Raw genomic sequence first — 13,857 nt, forward strand, 5'->3', positions numbered from 1 at the left:
AGCAGCCACCATCCGATAGGTACCAAGCAACAATGATTCCTGTAATGCTTCAGTATGTGACAAATATTTCACAAGGTGTAGGGAGGGACAAAGGTACTATGATGAACTCATGACAGTTGACAATGGAACATTGTATACTCACCACTTTAGATTTTTACGTTCTGGGTTAACTTGAGCCTCATTGTGAAAAGCTCTTAACTTGGCAACCAGGTCAGTGGAGTCCTGGGCAGCATTCACTGCCAGTGTATTAGGAATAACAAGAAGAGATCTTGCAAACTCTGCAATAGCAAGCTGTTCCCGAGATCCCTAGGAAGAAAGACATGCGATGTCTTCAGGAAAGAAAACAAAGCACACAGCAGTAGGTCCCAACAGGTCTACCCAACACCACCATCTCCTAGGCCGCCTTTCCGAATCCACCCTTACCATACTGGTTGCATAGTTTTCAAGGTATATGGACAGGGCAGCTTCTACAGCACCTCCACCTGGGACCACAGATTTTGACTCCAAAACTCTCTTCACCACACAAAGAGCATCATGTAAAGACCGCTCCATTTCATCACACATGAAATCATTTGCTCCTCTCAAGATAATTGATGCAGATGTACGAGCCTTGGTACTACAAAAAAACAAGTAAAGTCATTAGTGTTCTTTAATTAATGTAAACAATATTAACTGCAAACACCCTTGGTTAAATCCTGTTCACATTTAAACATAAGGCACCAAGAACAATGTCTGGACCATGTAGAAGAGACAAAACACAAATTCATCCCAATTTACAATGGCCCAGTATTATTTTATCCCATGCGTATAACTGCTCCTACCACTGAGAGACTAGAGCAGCAAATAAATGGGAAAGAATTTTTAAAACAGAATCTGCATTGCTTTGTAACTTACAAAAGTAGTTCTTGCCAGGCGGCTGTGACACACACCTTTAATCCCAGCACCCGAGAGGCAGAGCCAGGCGGATGGATCTCTGTGAGTTCGCGGCCGGCCTTGGCTACAGAGTGAGATCCAGGACAGGCACCAAAACTACACAGAGAAGCCATGTCTCGAAAAACCAAAAGTAGTTCTTACTTTTTAATTAAGATCAGCTCATCATCACAAATTCTCTCCTGTACAACCTCTTCTGCTTGTCCCAACATTGTAGCTTCAAAAGTTTCTTCGCCTTCCAAATTGGCCAGTGTGGACAGAATACTTGCTGTATGAAAGAGTCATAATGATACATATTTTTTTTTTTCATGGTTTCAGTTTAGTGATTTTTCTTATAAGAAAAGCAATGCATTATTTTAAGGTTACAAACAAGCCACTACAACTTAACAAAACTGTCATTTTTGAGATAAAATCAGTTTACTCATTTCCAACAAACTCATCATTAAACAACTTTTCCAATTACCTGGGGGGGGGGGAAAGACTCCATTAGAGCACCACCATAAGGAGGAAAAAACTGAGTACCAATATTACAATTAAAAGACCTTTGACCCAGTCACATGTATTACTAAGTAGTTTGTCTCAGGCTGGGAGAAGACATACCTCCAGAAGCTTTAGCAATACGCTTGAGGTCTCTTTTTAAAACTCTTCTAACAGCCATGGCACCAGCCTCCACAAAATACTTCAGACACATATCATCTATCCCACCAGTGGTGAGAATTACATTGGCCCCAGTCGCCAGGATTTTCTGAATTCTCTCCTTGGTGATATCTGATTCTCTACAGAGAAAATACCAAAACGAACAACTTCAGCATTTTAAATAATGCAGCTGTAGCTTTCACTAGTTACACATTTTATTAACTATTCTTTCCCACTAAAATTAGAAGTTCAATCAGTCCAACTTATGTTAATTTCAAAGACTTGAAAATAATACTTGCTCTTTCAACTACAATTTGAGTTCCTAATTAAGGGTGGCAAAACAAAAAACAAAACCCACAAAAAAACCCAACAAAACAACAACAAAAAAAACCCCACCACCTTGTGCCTTCTCCCACCTTAAGGATGCAATAGATTATTAATGACAATCCCAAAACATCACTAAATCTCAAGCTGTATCAAGTCAAGACAAGTAAGAAAGATAGAAATCCAGCCCTACATAGAGGGATTAACAAAGTGGTTCACGATGGCAGTGGTGGCACACGCATTTAACCCCAGCACTTTGGAAGCAGAATCAGGCGGATCTCTGTGAGTGGGAGGCCAGCCTGGTCTACAGAGGGAGTTCCAGGACAGCTAGGGCTACATAGAGAAACCTTGTCTCAGAAAACAAACAAATAACAAAAAAGTGGTTCAGCGTTGAACCAGAAGTTATAGAAGACCAGAGAATGAAGACCCATGAGAGGTCTGTAAGAATATGTTAAAGAGCAGATGGTGAAGACGCTTCAATGTCCTGAGCTAAGGCCATGACTGTCCACATTTATTGTTTTCAAATAAGCCTGCAATGTCAATGTGAAAATGACCGAAAAGATGAAGACTTCAGAGACAGAAACCAGAGGTAAGTAATCTGTCAAAGATAGACAGCTTGACCCGAAAAGTAAGTTTATAAAATTATGTTCCTATAAGGTACAGCCAAGAACTCCTGAAGCAAAATACAGGTTTTAGGACTAGTTAGGCAATCAGAGTTCATCTGTGGACATTTCTTTCTTTTGTTTTCTTTTTGAAGACAGGGTTGCTCTGTGATTCCCTGGCTGTTCTGGAACTCGCTCTGTAGACTAGGCTGGCTCCAAACACACAGAAATCCCCCTGCCCCTGTCTCCTGGGATTAAAGGCATGTGCCACCACTGCCCGGCTCATTTGTGGACATTTCTAACAAGTCTGAGATGAACCTGCCAGGAGGCAGTAACATGTACCATGAAAATCATAAGCAAACGGAAGAGATTAAAAGTCAACTATTAGAGCCACGTCCCATTCACATAATGGACATACTGGTCAGCGATAGGCCGATTACACAATAGCAATGCCCAAGAGTACAATGGAGGAAAGCATGTCTGCTAGAGTGACGTCACAGCAGCTGCAGTCAGCACCGCCAGCTGTGTCACACTGCCTTAGCACACAGCATCTCAGGTGAGACCCACAGCAGCCACACCCAGACCCGAACACTTGAGGCAACACTATGCTGCCAATTTTGACCACAATTCCTGGGTGTTAATTTACAAACATCCTTTCACAGGCAAAACTCTCCCCACATACCTCTGTCTAATTTGGTCCAATTTCTCAGGGTCTGTAATAACCACCTGTACACCAAGCTTCATTTTTGTTTTCTGCAGGCTGAAGTCAAGACAAGCAATTTTTGCATTAACTATTCTCTTGGGCATGCCTGTAAATGAATAAAAGGTCAACTATAACAATGTTAGGGTTCATAAAAGACAGTTACCCTTAAAACCATAACAAAAAATTTCATGTTATACATAAACCAAATGTAGACGGCAAGTAATTACATTAAACCTTAGCAAAGCCTGATGATTGCAAGGGCACACAATTCTTTCAATCTATACCCACCACAAATTCCTTTTTATTTTTTATTTTAAAGGCAGGTTTTCACTATGTAAACAAGGCTGGCCTAAATTCAGAGACTTGCCTACCCACCACTCCTCAGTGCTGGAATTAAATGCCCCGTTCTACCATGCCCAGCTCCCCATCTCAAAAATTTAAGCCTATTAAGATATATACTATGAAAAACACACAGACAAAAACCAAAACAAAAAAAGTGACTGAACTGTAGTAGTTTCAATTTCCAAATGTTGCTGGAGGGCTTCTCTCCAGGTTCCACCAAACCCCAGTCCCACAATCCACGTATAAAATAATCACTCAGACACTTATATTATTTATAAACTGTATGGCCATGGCAGGCTTCTTGCTAACTGTTCTTTTATCTTAAATTAACCCATTTTTATAAATCTATACCTTGCCATGTGGCTGGTGGCTTATCGGCGTCTTTACATGCTGCTTGTCCTGGCGGTGGCTGCAGTGTCTCTCCCCTTTCTTCCAGTTTCCCCAATTCTCCTCTCTCCCTGTCCCACCTATACTTCCTGCCTGGTCACTGGCCATCAGTGTTTTATTTATATAGAGTGATATCCATAGCATCCAAATAACCATGAACCTTACTTACCCTGAGATCCCACCACACAATTGAGTGCATAGCCATTGATCAGCATGCTTTCTATCTGACTTCTCCCATGGGCTTTTAGAATATTAACAGAATTGACTGGATATCGAGGCTGGCCTTTCATATCTGTGTATTTAACAGCAAGTACAGCATCCACTACCATATTAGAGAAGAAATCACCATTTCTGAGACAACAGTTAAAGACAACAACAGACTTGGAATAATTCACCAACGGAAGAAAGTACTATTCCTACAGTTAAGGTGACTTGTGTACATTTACCTCCACCTGCATTTCACATCACCCTTCGCCATGGCAAGGCTGGAAAGGCAGCAGCAGTTCCGGCCCTTTCTCTCCAACAACATCAATTTGCATTAGCCTAGCATTTTAAATTTTATCCCATAAAATTGACATTCTGTAAAACCTAGTCTTATTTTTAAGAGTGAAAGGTGGGCCAAATTTCACTGGAACATTTAAGGATACATTCCAATAATTTTGGAAGACATGGATGTCTTAGCAGCATTGATCAGACAGTCTCTTCCAAGTTCGTCTGTGTTAATAATAAGGTTCTCACTGATATAGCGCACTGCTTCCCTGTTACAGGAAAGAAAAATATAGACACGTCACTCAGAAGTTCTGCATTTTACCATGCTTAACACACTATCAAATGTCACAGGCAATAGTTTTCTGTTCAGCCATTTCATATAGGGGGAAGACACCGAAAAGTCCTCCCTCTTCAGATCATGGCACCTTTCCTCTATCCCATAAGCATAGCCACTAAAATCTATTAGGAGAAAACGTGGTAGTCAAATGGGAAAAAAGCAGCACACTGGGCTGAGCTCTTCAAACAGTACCACCTGAATGCTAAGACATGACATTTCCAATTTAAGATTAGTCACAACATTAAGACAGACTACAACCACTACACACAATAACATTTTCTTTGAATGTAATCTTACTTGCAGGCAAGCCGATAGCCACTAATAACTGACGTTGGATGAATTTTCTGTTTGACTAGTTCATCTGCATTTTTCAGAAGTTCTGCTGCAATAATTACCTGTTGATTAAACACTGCTTTAAGTATTCATGGCACAATGTATATACAGAAAAACATTAAAATGACCTAACGTCTTTATTTTTATTGTATTTACTTATTTGTTTTTTCAAGACAGGGTTTCTCTGGCTGTCCTGGAACTCACTTTGCAGACCAGGCTGGTCTCACTCAGAGATCCACTGGCCAATGCCTCCCCACTGCTGGGATTAAAGATGTGCACTACTATGCCCAGCTACGGCCTGGCATTATTAACCAGCCACAGCAGACATGTTAGTGGCAGCTTGCTGACAACATAAAATGGAGACCACTACAAAGTATTCTGTGCAAATGGCCTGAGCTACAAACACCAGAAAAATGCTAAAACCCCAGCACAACAGAATTTATAGCCATTACATTTAGAGATTGAATGCAACAAAAGCTAAATATCTAACAATTGAAATATTTGCTATTCTGTTTAATTAAATTTTAAAAATCATTTAAAATATTGAACTTTTTCACTGTTTAGGATCGTAAGATTCCAGTCTTCTAAGGCCAAATTAAGTCTCTAAATAAATGTCCCCACAATCTGTTTAGCTAGAGTTAACATCATCCTCATTAAACAGTATTATATCAGTATTATATCAGTATGCTGGATAATTCAAGTGTGTGTTATTAATCATGTTTGCTGAGTAGCAATTAGCACTGTATGGTAGCAAATTAACTTCCTCAACTTTCTATTCTGAATTTCCAAGATTTCTTGCCCACATTTAAAATTCAAAAGTATCTATTAAACAACAAACAAAGAAGCCCAAACCTGGTAACACTTTCTTCTTTAAATAAGAAACTCTTTTCAGAGGCAGGCGGATCTCTGTGAGTTCGAGGCCAGCCTGAGCTACAGAGTGAATTCCAGGACAGGCTCCAAAGCTACACAGAGAAACCCTGTGTGTGTGTGTGGGGGGGGGGGCAGGGCTCTTTTCTACATGTAAACATCATGGCAAGGGAGTTGAAAATAAGCTCCCAAATTCATGAGACCCCAGTATTTAAAACAAACTTATATTCAACTACCTAAGTTCTTTTCCTACTTAAATTGCACAAACTAGTTATAATGATTAGTTTTCAAATGTTTATGAGACCATAAACACATGACTTATTTATGACCTAAAGTAAAGGATTCTGTCATGGATTCAACTTTAATAAAGTGACTATTCTCTAGCCACTCCCAGGCAGTGCCTCACCACTGAAGTAGTCCCATCTCCAACTTCTTTGTCTTGCAGGTCGGCCAGCTCACAAAGAACTTTAGCAGCAGGATGTTCTACCTCCAGTAACTTCAGGATGGTGGCACCATCATTAGTAATGGTTACATCCTGGGAAATATACACTCAGCTTTAATATATTTAAGTAGAAACAAAGACTTTACAGAGAAAACCATCTTGATGTTTTTTTTGAAATTATTTTTATCAAGGCAACTAAGAATAGTTAGATATACTTACACCAATATCATCCACCAACATTTTATCCAGGCCAACTGGTCCAAGAGAACTTTTAACAATGTTGGCAATAGAAGCTGCAGCCATTACTGTAGATGGGGAAAAAAAAATCAGAACAATTCACAAACAAGAGACATCCAAGCACCTATGATTTTCTCAAAAATCTGGGGGGGAAACCCCACCTATTTAAGGGCTAGTGAAGCTTAACTATTTTATTTTGAGTATGTCAAATGTTCCAAAAAGTTTTCTGATAGCTTGGTCTACAGATCGAGTTCCAGGACAGGTGCCAAAGCTACACAGAGAAATCCTGTCTCAAAGCAACAACAACAACAACAACAAAAAAACAAAAATTTTCCAAAGAGTAATCCCTGCCACTATTCATTGCAAAACATCTTTAAAATAATTTATTTAAATTTATTTTATGTGCATTGCTGTGAAGGTGTCAGATCTCCTGGAACTAGAGTTACAGACAGTTGTGAGCTGCCATGTGGGTGCTGGGAACTGAACCCGGGCCCTCTGGAAGAGTAGCCAGTGTTCTTAACCACTGAGCCATCTCTCCAGCCACGCAGGAAAAATTTTAAGGTACACCTCATATTTTTTCCTTCAGACTCTAGCAAGTTTTAATAAGAATAGTAGGTAATCCATCTAATTAGTGATTGTATTTCGGGGGAGGGGGAGCTTTAATAAAAAAAAATTAGTAAGCATAGCCACGATTCGAAGACGTTAAATACTTTCAAAAACAGGCTCGACTACAACTCACCACGTGTTAATTCCTATTAACGTTAACAACGATAATGGTAGCTAAGTGTCGCTTGCTAACGTTCAATCTGCAATCCGTTAAGTTTTCCTGGGAGTAGCTGTCAACTGCCAAGATCTGGACATCCAAGAACCCGGCCGGCCAGCCGGAGGGAAGCATCGCAGAGACCACCTAAAATCTGCGGGCATTTTCTCGGGAGCAAACTGGACGGGAGGGAAACTACTCTTCTCCGGTCAAGTCAGGGACGCTGCAACCCGGCTAGAACCTGAACAAAGGGGCCGTGGGGCGTGGCAGGCGAGTAGGTCCGGAGCTCGCCTTCCATGTTAACGCAGCTCTCACTCGGGGCGCGGACGCCCACACCCATCCTGCGCGCTTTCCCCCCCAAAAACGTGCTGCGCTCCCGAACGTTCCTCCCTTACACGGAAGGGCGCAACGGCGGCGAGCCGGCCCGCGGGTGAGGCCCGCACTGGGCCCGGGCCGCTCCTCCGGCCACTTCACGGTGCCAAGACGGTGGCCCCGGCCTCCCGACCGCGGCTGGGCCTCGGCCTGCGCCGCCGCGGGCCCGGCCCGGCCCTCTCTCGTCCTTACCGTTCTGGGAGCGGATCGCCTCCCCGGTGCTGCGGTCCCCGAACACGGACAAAGGACCCTCCATCTTTCGGGAACCTGGCCGAGCTCGCTAATCCCGCAAACTAAACGGTATCTCCGCTCCCAGGCTGGTCAGCGGCCACCACGACAGGGACCACGGCGTGGAGAGGCCCGAGCGGCGCCGCGCGGGCTGCTGGGTAACGCGCCCCGCCCGCTTCCCACTGTCCGCTAGCCGCGAGGCACGCTGGGAAGAAGGGACTGGGGGGGAGGGCTGAAAACGCCGGAAGTGGAGGGTCCTACGATTTTTGTCCAATCAGAAGCTGGATAAGAAAGGCGCGAGGGTGGGGAGCCGAAGTCAGGCCGCACGGTGCGCATGCGCGTTTGCACGTTCTAGCGCTTTCTAGGGAAGTGGGTAGGGTTGAGTGGGGGCGGGATGGGGCGGGGGAAGCAGACGGAACCCCTTGCTAGGTTCAGGTGGGAGCCTGAGCGCCGTTCATCTCTGAGCCCTCGTATTTAGGTGTCCGGGAGCACACGGCGAGTCAGCTGAGACTCAGTCCAGGCCCCACGAGGAAACCGTGCACCCCGCGCTGCCCTGCCGAGCTCAAGGCGGTTGCGCCCCCTCGTGGTCGGCCGCTCTGCGACCAGGCCCGCCAAAAACCTCAGCCTGGCCCCGCCCCTCGCCTCGACGTCCCCGGTGATTGGCGCACTAGACATAACTGACCGCTCGCTCGGCCACTCAGGACTAGGGAGCTTGTTAAGTTCCGGGTCCCGGAGACACCAAGGACCTGCTGGCAGCTGTAGCTTTTCCCTCAGTTAATATGGCTGCGGGCCGCTAGGCCTTCGCTCCGACAGCGGTGGGCAAGGGCAGGCAGGGCACGGGGAGGCTTTGCCGACGTCCCGCCAGCGATGGCGCTTCAGCCGCGGTTCTGGAAGGGCCTGTCTGTTTGCAGGAACCTGGGTAACTAATCTCGCCCCACTCCGGTGCCTGCGCTCTGTGCGCAGTATATGGGAATTTGCAAATCCGGTTTTGCAAACCCCCCACCCCGGGTTCCGCGTGGGAAAGTGAACGCACTGACCGCCCCGGGGTGACCGTAGAACGTTATGGGTCTGTGGTGGTCACCGGTGGGCAGACGGCCCTTTCTCCCCGCCTCTGGGCCTGGCGATGGGAATGGTCAGAGCATGCCCCGCTCGTGCCCGGAACAGTCATTTTAAACATCCGTGGGGTCGTTTTCATTTCCTAGAGTGTGGGCTCGCAGCCCTCTCAACCAGTTCCACGCCCGCGATTCAGCACGAAGTGGAGACGAAGGAAAACGAGGCTGTGGCCCCCGAGTTCATCAACCGGAACCCTCGGAATCTGGAGCTCTTAGGTGTAGCCAGGAAAGAACGGGGCTGGGCTACAGTGTGGCCCAGCCGGGAGTTCTGGCACAGGTAATTGAAGTCGGCTTGTGGCTGACTGCCGAGAGCTGTGCATAGCACCTCACACGTCGTTTTCATCATTCCTTGATTGACCGACCCTGCCAGATAAGTCAGTGTCAGGAAGGTGACGTGAGTAGAGCGACCATGGAGCAAACAACTAATGGTTGTCCTGAAGAAAACTTTTAAAGATAACAAGAGACTATGTATTGACGCCTCTCTGAAGAGGTGACATGTCAAAAAGCTGAGATCTAGCCGGGCAGCGGCGGCACATGCCTTTAATCGCAGCACTTAGGAGGCAGAGGCAGGTGGATTTCTGTGAGTTTGAGGCCAGACTGGTCTATAAAAGTGAGTTCCAGGACAGGTTCCAAAGCTACACAGAGAAACCCTGTCTTGAAAAGGCAAAAGCGGCTGGAGAGATGGCTCAGAGGTTAAGAGCACTGACTGCTCTTCCAGAGGTCCTGAGTTCAATTTAACCACATGGTGGCTCACAACCATCTATAATGAGATCTGGTTCGCTCTTCTGGCCTGTAGCCTCTAGTCACATATGCTGTATACATAATAAATTAATAAAATAAATAAATAAATAAAATAAATCTTTAAAAAAAAGAAAAGGCAAAAAGCAAACAAAAAAGCTGAGATCCTAAAGGACAGGAAGACAATCAACCATCTGCCATGAAGGACATTCTGGTAGAGGAGGCTACTAGGCTGGGATTGAGTTTAGTGTCTGTGAGGAACCTCCAGGCGTGTGTACCTGGAGTTCGGTAAATAAAGGGGTGAGTGAAGTGTGATGAAAACAGAAAGCTGGGGGCTGGAGAGATGGCTCAGTGGTTAAGAGCACTGACTGCTCTTCTAAAGGTCCTGAGTTCAATTCCCAGCAACCACATGGTGACTTACAACCATCTATGAGATCTGGTGCCCTCTTCTGGCATGCAGGCATACATGCAGGCAGAACACTGTATGCATAATAAATAAATAAATCTTAAAAAAAGAAAAGAAAACAGAAAGCTACTTACAGAGTAGTAAGCAGAATTAGGTTATTAGTTTACGGATTAGGGTAAATAATAGAGAATAAAGTCTGGGCCTTAGTTTTTGAGGTGGGGAATAATTGGAAGGACAGTTACAAGACTTTGTAGAAATGAGGTACTTTCTTTAAAAACTTTTGAATTTTATTTGTGGAGGCTGGAGCAATAGCTCACTGGTTAAAAGGCACTGCGCTTGCAGAGGACCCAGGTTCGGGTCCCAGTACCCACAACTGGCTGTAACTCCAGTGTGTAACAACAGACATACATGTAGGCAAAACACTCATACACATAAAAATCGATGTTAAACTTCATTTCGGGAGAACTATGAGGGTTAGACCAGGACCTTCAGCACACAAAGCAAGTGCTCTGCCCCTGGACTGCACTCCCCAGCCCCAAGATGGCTGTTTATTAAAAACATTGTATTTAGCAGGAACTATGCTAGTTGCTTTGAGTTTATGTATTTTTTCATTTAGTTATGTAAACTACATTATGAAACAGGTGTAATAATTTTCTCGACTTTACAGAGACTGGGGAATTCGAACAGGGAGATATGATGAGTAAACGCCAGAGCTAGGATTCAGACATGTTTGTATGTGACCTTAGAGCCCGAGCGTTAGGTTATTACCACAGTGCTACAGTATGGAGGTGGGATGTTTCCTCGGTATTTGTTAGAGTGGGATTTTTCTTTTTTCAGTTTATTGTTGGTGTGTGCATACTTGTAGGTCTTTGCATACACCACACACTCCTACATCACATTCTAGCTTGTAAGTCCTAGGGATTGAATGTAGGTGGTCAGTCTTGCCAGGAAGAACCTTTACCCACTGAGCGATCTTTTTTTTTTTTTTTTTAAGATTTATTTATTATGTACACAATGTTCTGCCAGCAGTATGTCTGCAGGCCAGCAGAGGGCACCAGATCTCATTACAGAGCCATTGTGATTGCTGGGAATTGAACTCAGGACCTTTGGAAGCAGCCAGTGCTCTTAACCCCTGAGCCATCTCTCCAGCCCCCACTGATCTATCTTAACAGCCTAGTCACTACACTCTTGAGAAACACCTAGGCATTTATTCACCTGAAGTAATTGAACTTTTTGGTAAGTAGATTGTTTGACAATTTTATTTTCTTTTCATCCCATTTAGGTTGCGAGTTATAAAGACTCAGCATCACGTAGAAGCACTGGTTGAGCACCAAAACGGCCAGGTGGTGGTTTCGGCATCTACTCGTGAATGGGCTATTAAAAAACACCTTTACAATACCAGAAACGTGGTGGCTTGTGAGAGCATAGGACGTGTGTTGGCACGGCGCTGCCTAGAAGCAGGAATCAACTTCATGGTCTACCAGCCAACCCCTTGGGAGGCATCCTCAGACTCGGTATTTTTACTTCTATATATTTACCTAAAAGATAAAAATTGGGGGCATTGGTGGTGGCACACACCTTTGATCCCAGCACTCGAGAGGCAGAGGCAGGTGGATCATTGAGTTTGAGGCCAGCCTGGTCTACAGAGTGTGAGTTCCAGCATAGCTATGACTACACAGAGAAACCCTGTCTAGAAAAACAAACAAACCAAGAAGATAAAAATTTGGCCTGGTGTGGTAGAAGCAGAGAGAGATGGAGCGCTTGAGTTCAGGCCAGGTTTACAAAGCAAGTTCCATCTAGTCAGGGATAGAGTGGGGGTGGGAGTGTGGGGGGTGATACAGGTCTATAATTCCAGCCGTCGAGGGTTTGAGGCAGAGGAATCTCAAGTTCAAGGCTTAAACAACTTAGTAATACCCTGTCTCAAAATTTTAAAAGGAAAAGTGGGGACTGGGGCTATAAGTCAGTGCCTCGTCTGCCATGCTGGATGCCTTGTGTTCCATTCATAGCGCGCACGCACACGGTACACACACACACACACACACACACACACACACACACACACACACACACACGGTACAGAACTGGGGATGCAGCTCTGAGAGCATTGCCTGGCATGGGCAGTCTCTAGCAACATAAAGAGACAATAGAGGACATTTTGTTAGTTCTTGGTATTAGATACACTTACATTATTTTCTGAGGATATTCCACATGTTAGGCCTGTGGCTGGGTACTGTGACAGCACTTGGTTTTTGCAAGCCCACAGGAGCTGGTGCTCCCACTCTCTGCACAAACTGAGGTCAGTAAGTATTGCACGTTTAAAACACTAGATGACAGAATCCCTGGAGTCTTGGATGTTAGCACTGCACTTCCTGTTGTTAACGCTGGCATCGGCCTGTGTAGTTGAAGATGCTGACCACTGATAGCTCTCCACTTCCTTTTTCTTATGTTCCTAAGATCACCAGAGAAAAACCAGTGCAGGCTGGGAGGTCAACAAGATGATTCAGTGGTATCTTTGTCATTTGGAAGGCAAACATGTTTCAGGTTTTTGAAGGTTAACAGTGTTTTCCTTTTTTTTTCCCTCTCTGATCTTCAAACCAGATAAAGTGTTTACAGAATGCCATGACAGAGGGCGGTGTGGTGCTTCAGGAACCTCGGAGAATCTATGAATGAAGTAGAAGCATGAACTGCTTTGAAAGAATAAACATAAGACTATCAGCTACTTGAGCCGTCCAAAGAAAGCATCTGCCTCTGAAAACAGAGAAAAGCATTTGGAAGGAAAACCAGACTGAAAGCTTCATAGCAATAATGTAACAGTGGAAAATTTTTTAAAGTGAGCCTCTTCCCACTTCTTTGTGCTTGTGTGGTTTTATTTTAATTGAGGACTAAACTTGCCCTCTTTCGTGGACATCAGTACTTAAAAGCAGTTACACCCATTTGAAGAGCAAATTAAAACATTTATAACGAACTCTGAACCCTTGTTGTGTTATTATCTAAGCACCTTGTGACTCCAGAGCAAAGGAGAAGTCTCTGTAAAGCACTAGGTATCATGGATGGCTCCTGGCCAGTCATCAGGGAATGAGGGTTGCTTGCTGCCCAGGAGGGGGGCTGGCGTTTTGTCTTGTTTTTAATATCAGTGTAACTGTAAGTACTCTGGCAATATGCTGCAAACGCCTTGTAGACTTCCTTGGACTCACTTCCTAGCGATTCTAGGCAAATCTTAGAAATGAGTGTGAGGAGCAGCCAACGGGAGGTGGAAGTGATGGGTGGTGAATGTTCATTTGAGAATTCAAATCTGGCTGTAGAAGAAGCTGTATAAACAAATAGTCATACCAGGGGCTGGAGAGGTGGCTCAGTGTGGTTAGAAGCACTGGCTGCTCTTGCACAGGAACTGGGTTTGGTTCCCACGACCAGAAGAGTAAGTAGCTCACAGCTGGTACTCAAGTTCTAGGGAATCCAACACCCACTTCTGGCCTCTACAGGTACTGCACACATGTGCACATGTATGTGCCTGCAAAATATACATAATAAAGTTAGGTATTAAAATCGTCGTGCAAGTTAACTTAGGTTGGAGCTCGGGGAGATCATGGCAGCTCTTTGAAAGTTGATATAATG

General features: G+C 44.6%; 2 protein-coding genes and 2 non-coding genes across 7 annotated transcripts in view; 1 reads left to right on the forward strand and 3 right to left on the reverse strand.

Moving 5' to 3' along the window:
* Tcp1 (t-complex 1) overlaps positions 1 to 8,154 on the reverse strand; it is a 31,858-nt gene extending 23,704 nt beyond the window's left edge. For all 3 annotated transcript variants that reach the window (XM_037200350.1, XM_037200351.1, XM_028866673.2), the window contains exons 1-11: positions 7,954 to 8,154; positions 6,612 to 6,697; positions 6,357 to 6,485; positions 5,048 to 5,145; positions 4,572 to 4,682; positions 4,094 to 4,275; positions 3,175 to 3,301; positions 1,531 to 1,706; positions 1,075 to 1,198; positions 424 to 616; positions 143 to 306 (exon numbers count right to left, since the gene is read on the reverse strand). In XM_037200350.1, the coding sequence (XP_037056245.1) occupies positions 143 to 306; positions 424 to 616; positions 1,075 to 1,198; positions 1,531 to 1,706; positions 3,175 to 3,301; positions 4,094 to 4,275; positions 4,572 to 4,682; positions 5,048 to 5,145; positions 6,357 to 6,485; positions 6,612 to 6,697; positions 7,954 to 8,017 (1,454 nt within the window). In that variant the 5' untranslated portion in view covers positions 8,018 to 8,154. The remainder of the gene's footprint in view (positions 1 to 142; positions 307 to 423; positions 617 to 1,074; positions 1,199 to 1,530; positions 1,707 to 3,174; positions 3,302 to 4,093; positions 4,276 to 4,571; positions 4,683 to 5,047; positions 5,146 to 6,356; positions 6,486 to 6,611; positions 6,698 to 7,953) is intronic.
* On the reverse strand, positions 727 to 855 carry LOC114691404. The gene has a single exon (XR_003734212.1). It is a non-coding gene; the product is annotated as a small nucleolar RNA SNORA20 (small nucleolar RNA).
* Positions 4,770 to 4,906, reverse strand: LOC114691405. The gene has a single exon (XR_003734213.1). It is a non-coding gene; the product is annotated as a small nucleolar RNA SNORA29 (small nucleolar RNA).
* A 306-nt stretch (positions 8,155 to 8,460) lies between the features above and the next one.
* On the forward strand, positions 8,461 to 13,217 carry Mrpl18 (mitochondrial ribosomal protein L18). 2 transcript variants are annotated; one of them, XM_028866671.2, is made up of 4 exons: positions 8,461 to 8,908; positions 9,192 to 9,378; positions 11,528 to 11,610; positions 12,844 to 12,911. In XM_028866671.2, exons 1-4 carry the CDS (start codon positions 8,857 to 8,859, stop codon positions 12,909 to 12,911), a joined length of 390 nt encoding a protein of 129 aa, XP_028722504.1. In that variant the 5' UTR covers positions 8,461 to 8,856. The 2 variants fall into 2 exon arrangements, with proteins under 2 accessions (XP_028722504.1, XP_028722503.1); XM_028866670.2 differs by having other exon boundaries at positions 8,716 to 8,908; positions 11,528 to 11,759; positions 12,844 to 13,217.
* The last annotated feature ends 640 nt before the right edge of the window (positions 13,218 to 13,857 follow it).

This window comes from Peromyscus leucopus, chromosome 8a, assembly GCF_004664715.2.
Source record: "Peromyscus leucopus breed LL Stock chromosome 8a, UCI_PerLeu_2.1, whole genome shotgun sequence".
Classification (NCBI taxonomy): Eukaryota; Metazoa; Chordata; class Mammalia; order Rodentia; family Cricetidae; genus Peromyscus; species Peromyscus leucopus.

Excerpts from the sequence above, each read along its gene's own strand:
- Mrpl18 (XM_028866670.2), top strand. The coding sequence starts at position 8,857 with ATGGCGCTTCAGCCGCGGTTCTGGAAGGGCCTGTCTGTTTGCAGGAAC. Across the intron at positions 9,379-11,527 it reads AGCCGGGAGTTCTGGCACAG|GTTGCGAGTTATAAAGACTC; the intron begins GTAATTGAAGTC and ends CATCCCATTTAG. Across the intron at positions 11,760-12,843 it reads GGGAGGCATCCTCAGACTCG|ATAAAGTGTTTACAGAATGC; the intron begins GTATTTTTACTT and ends TCTTCAAACCAG.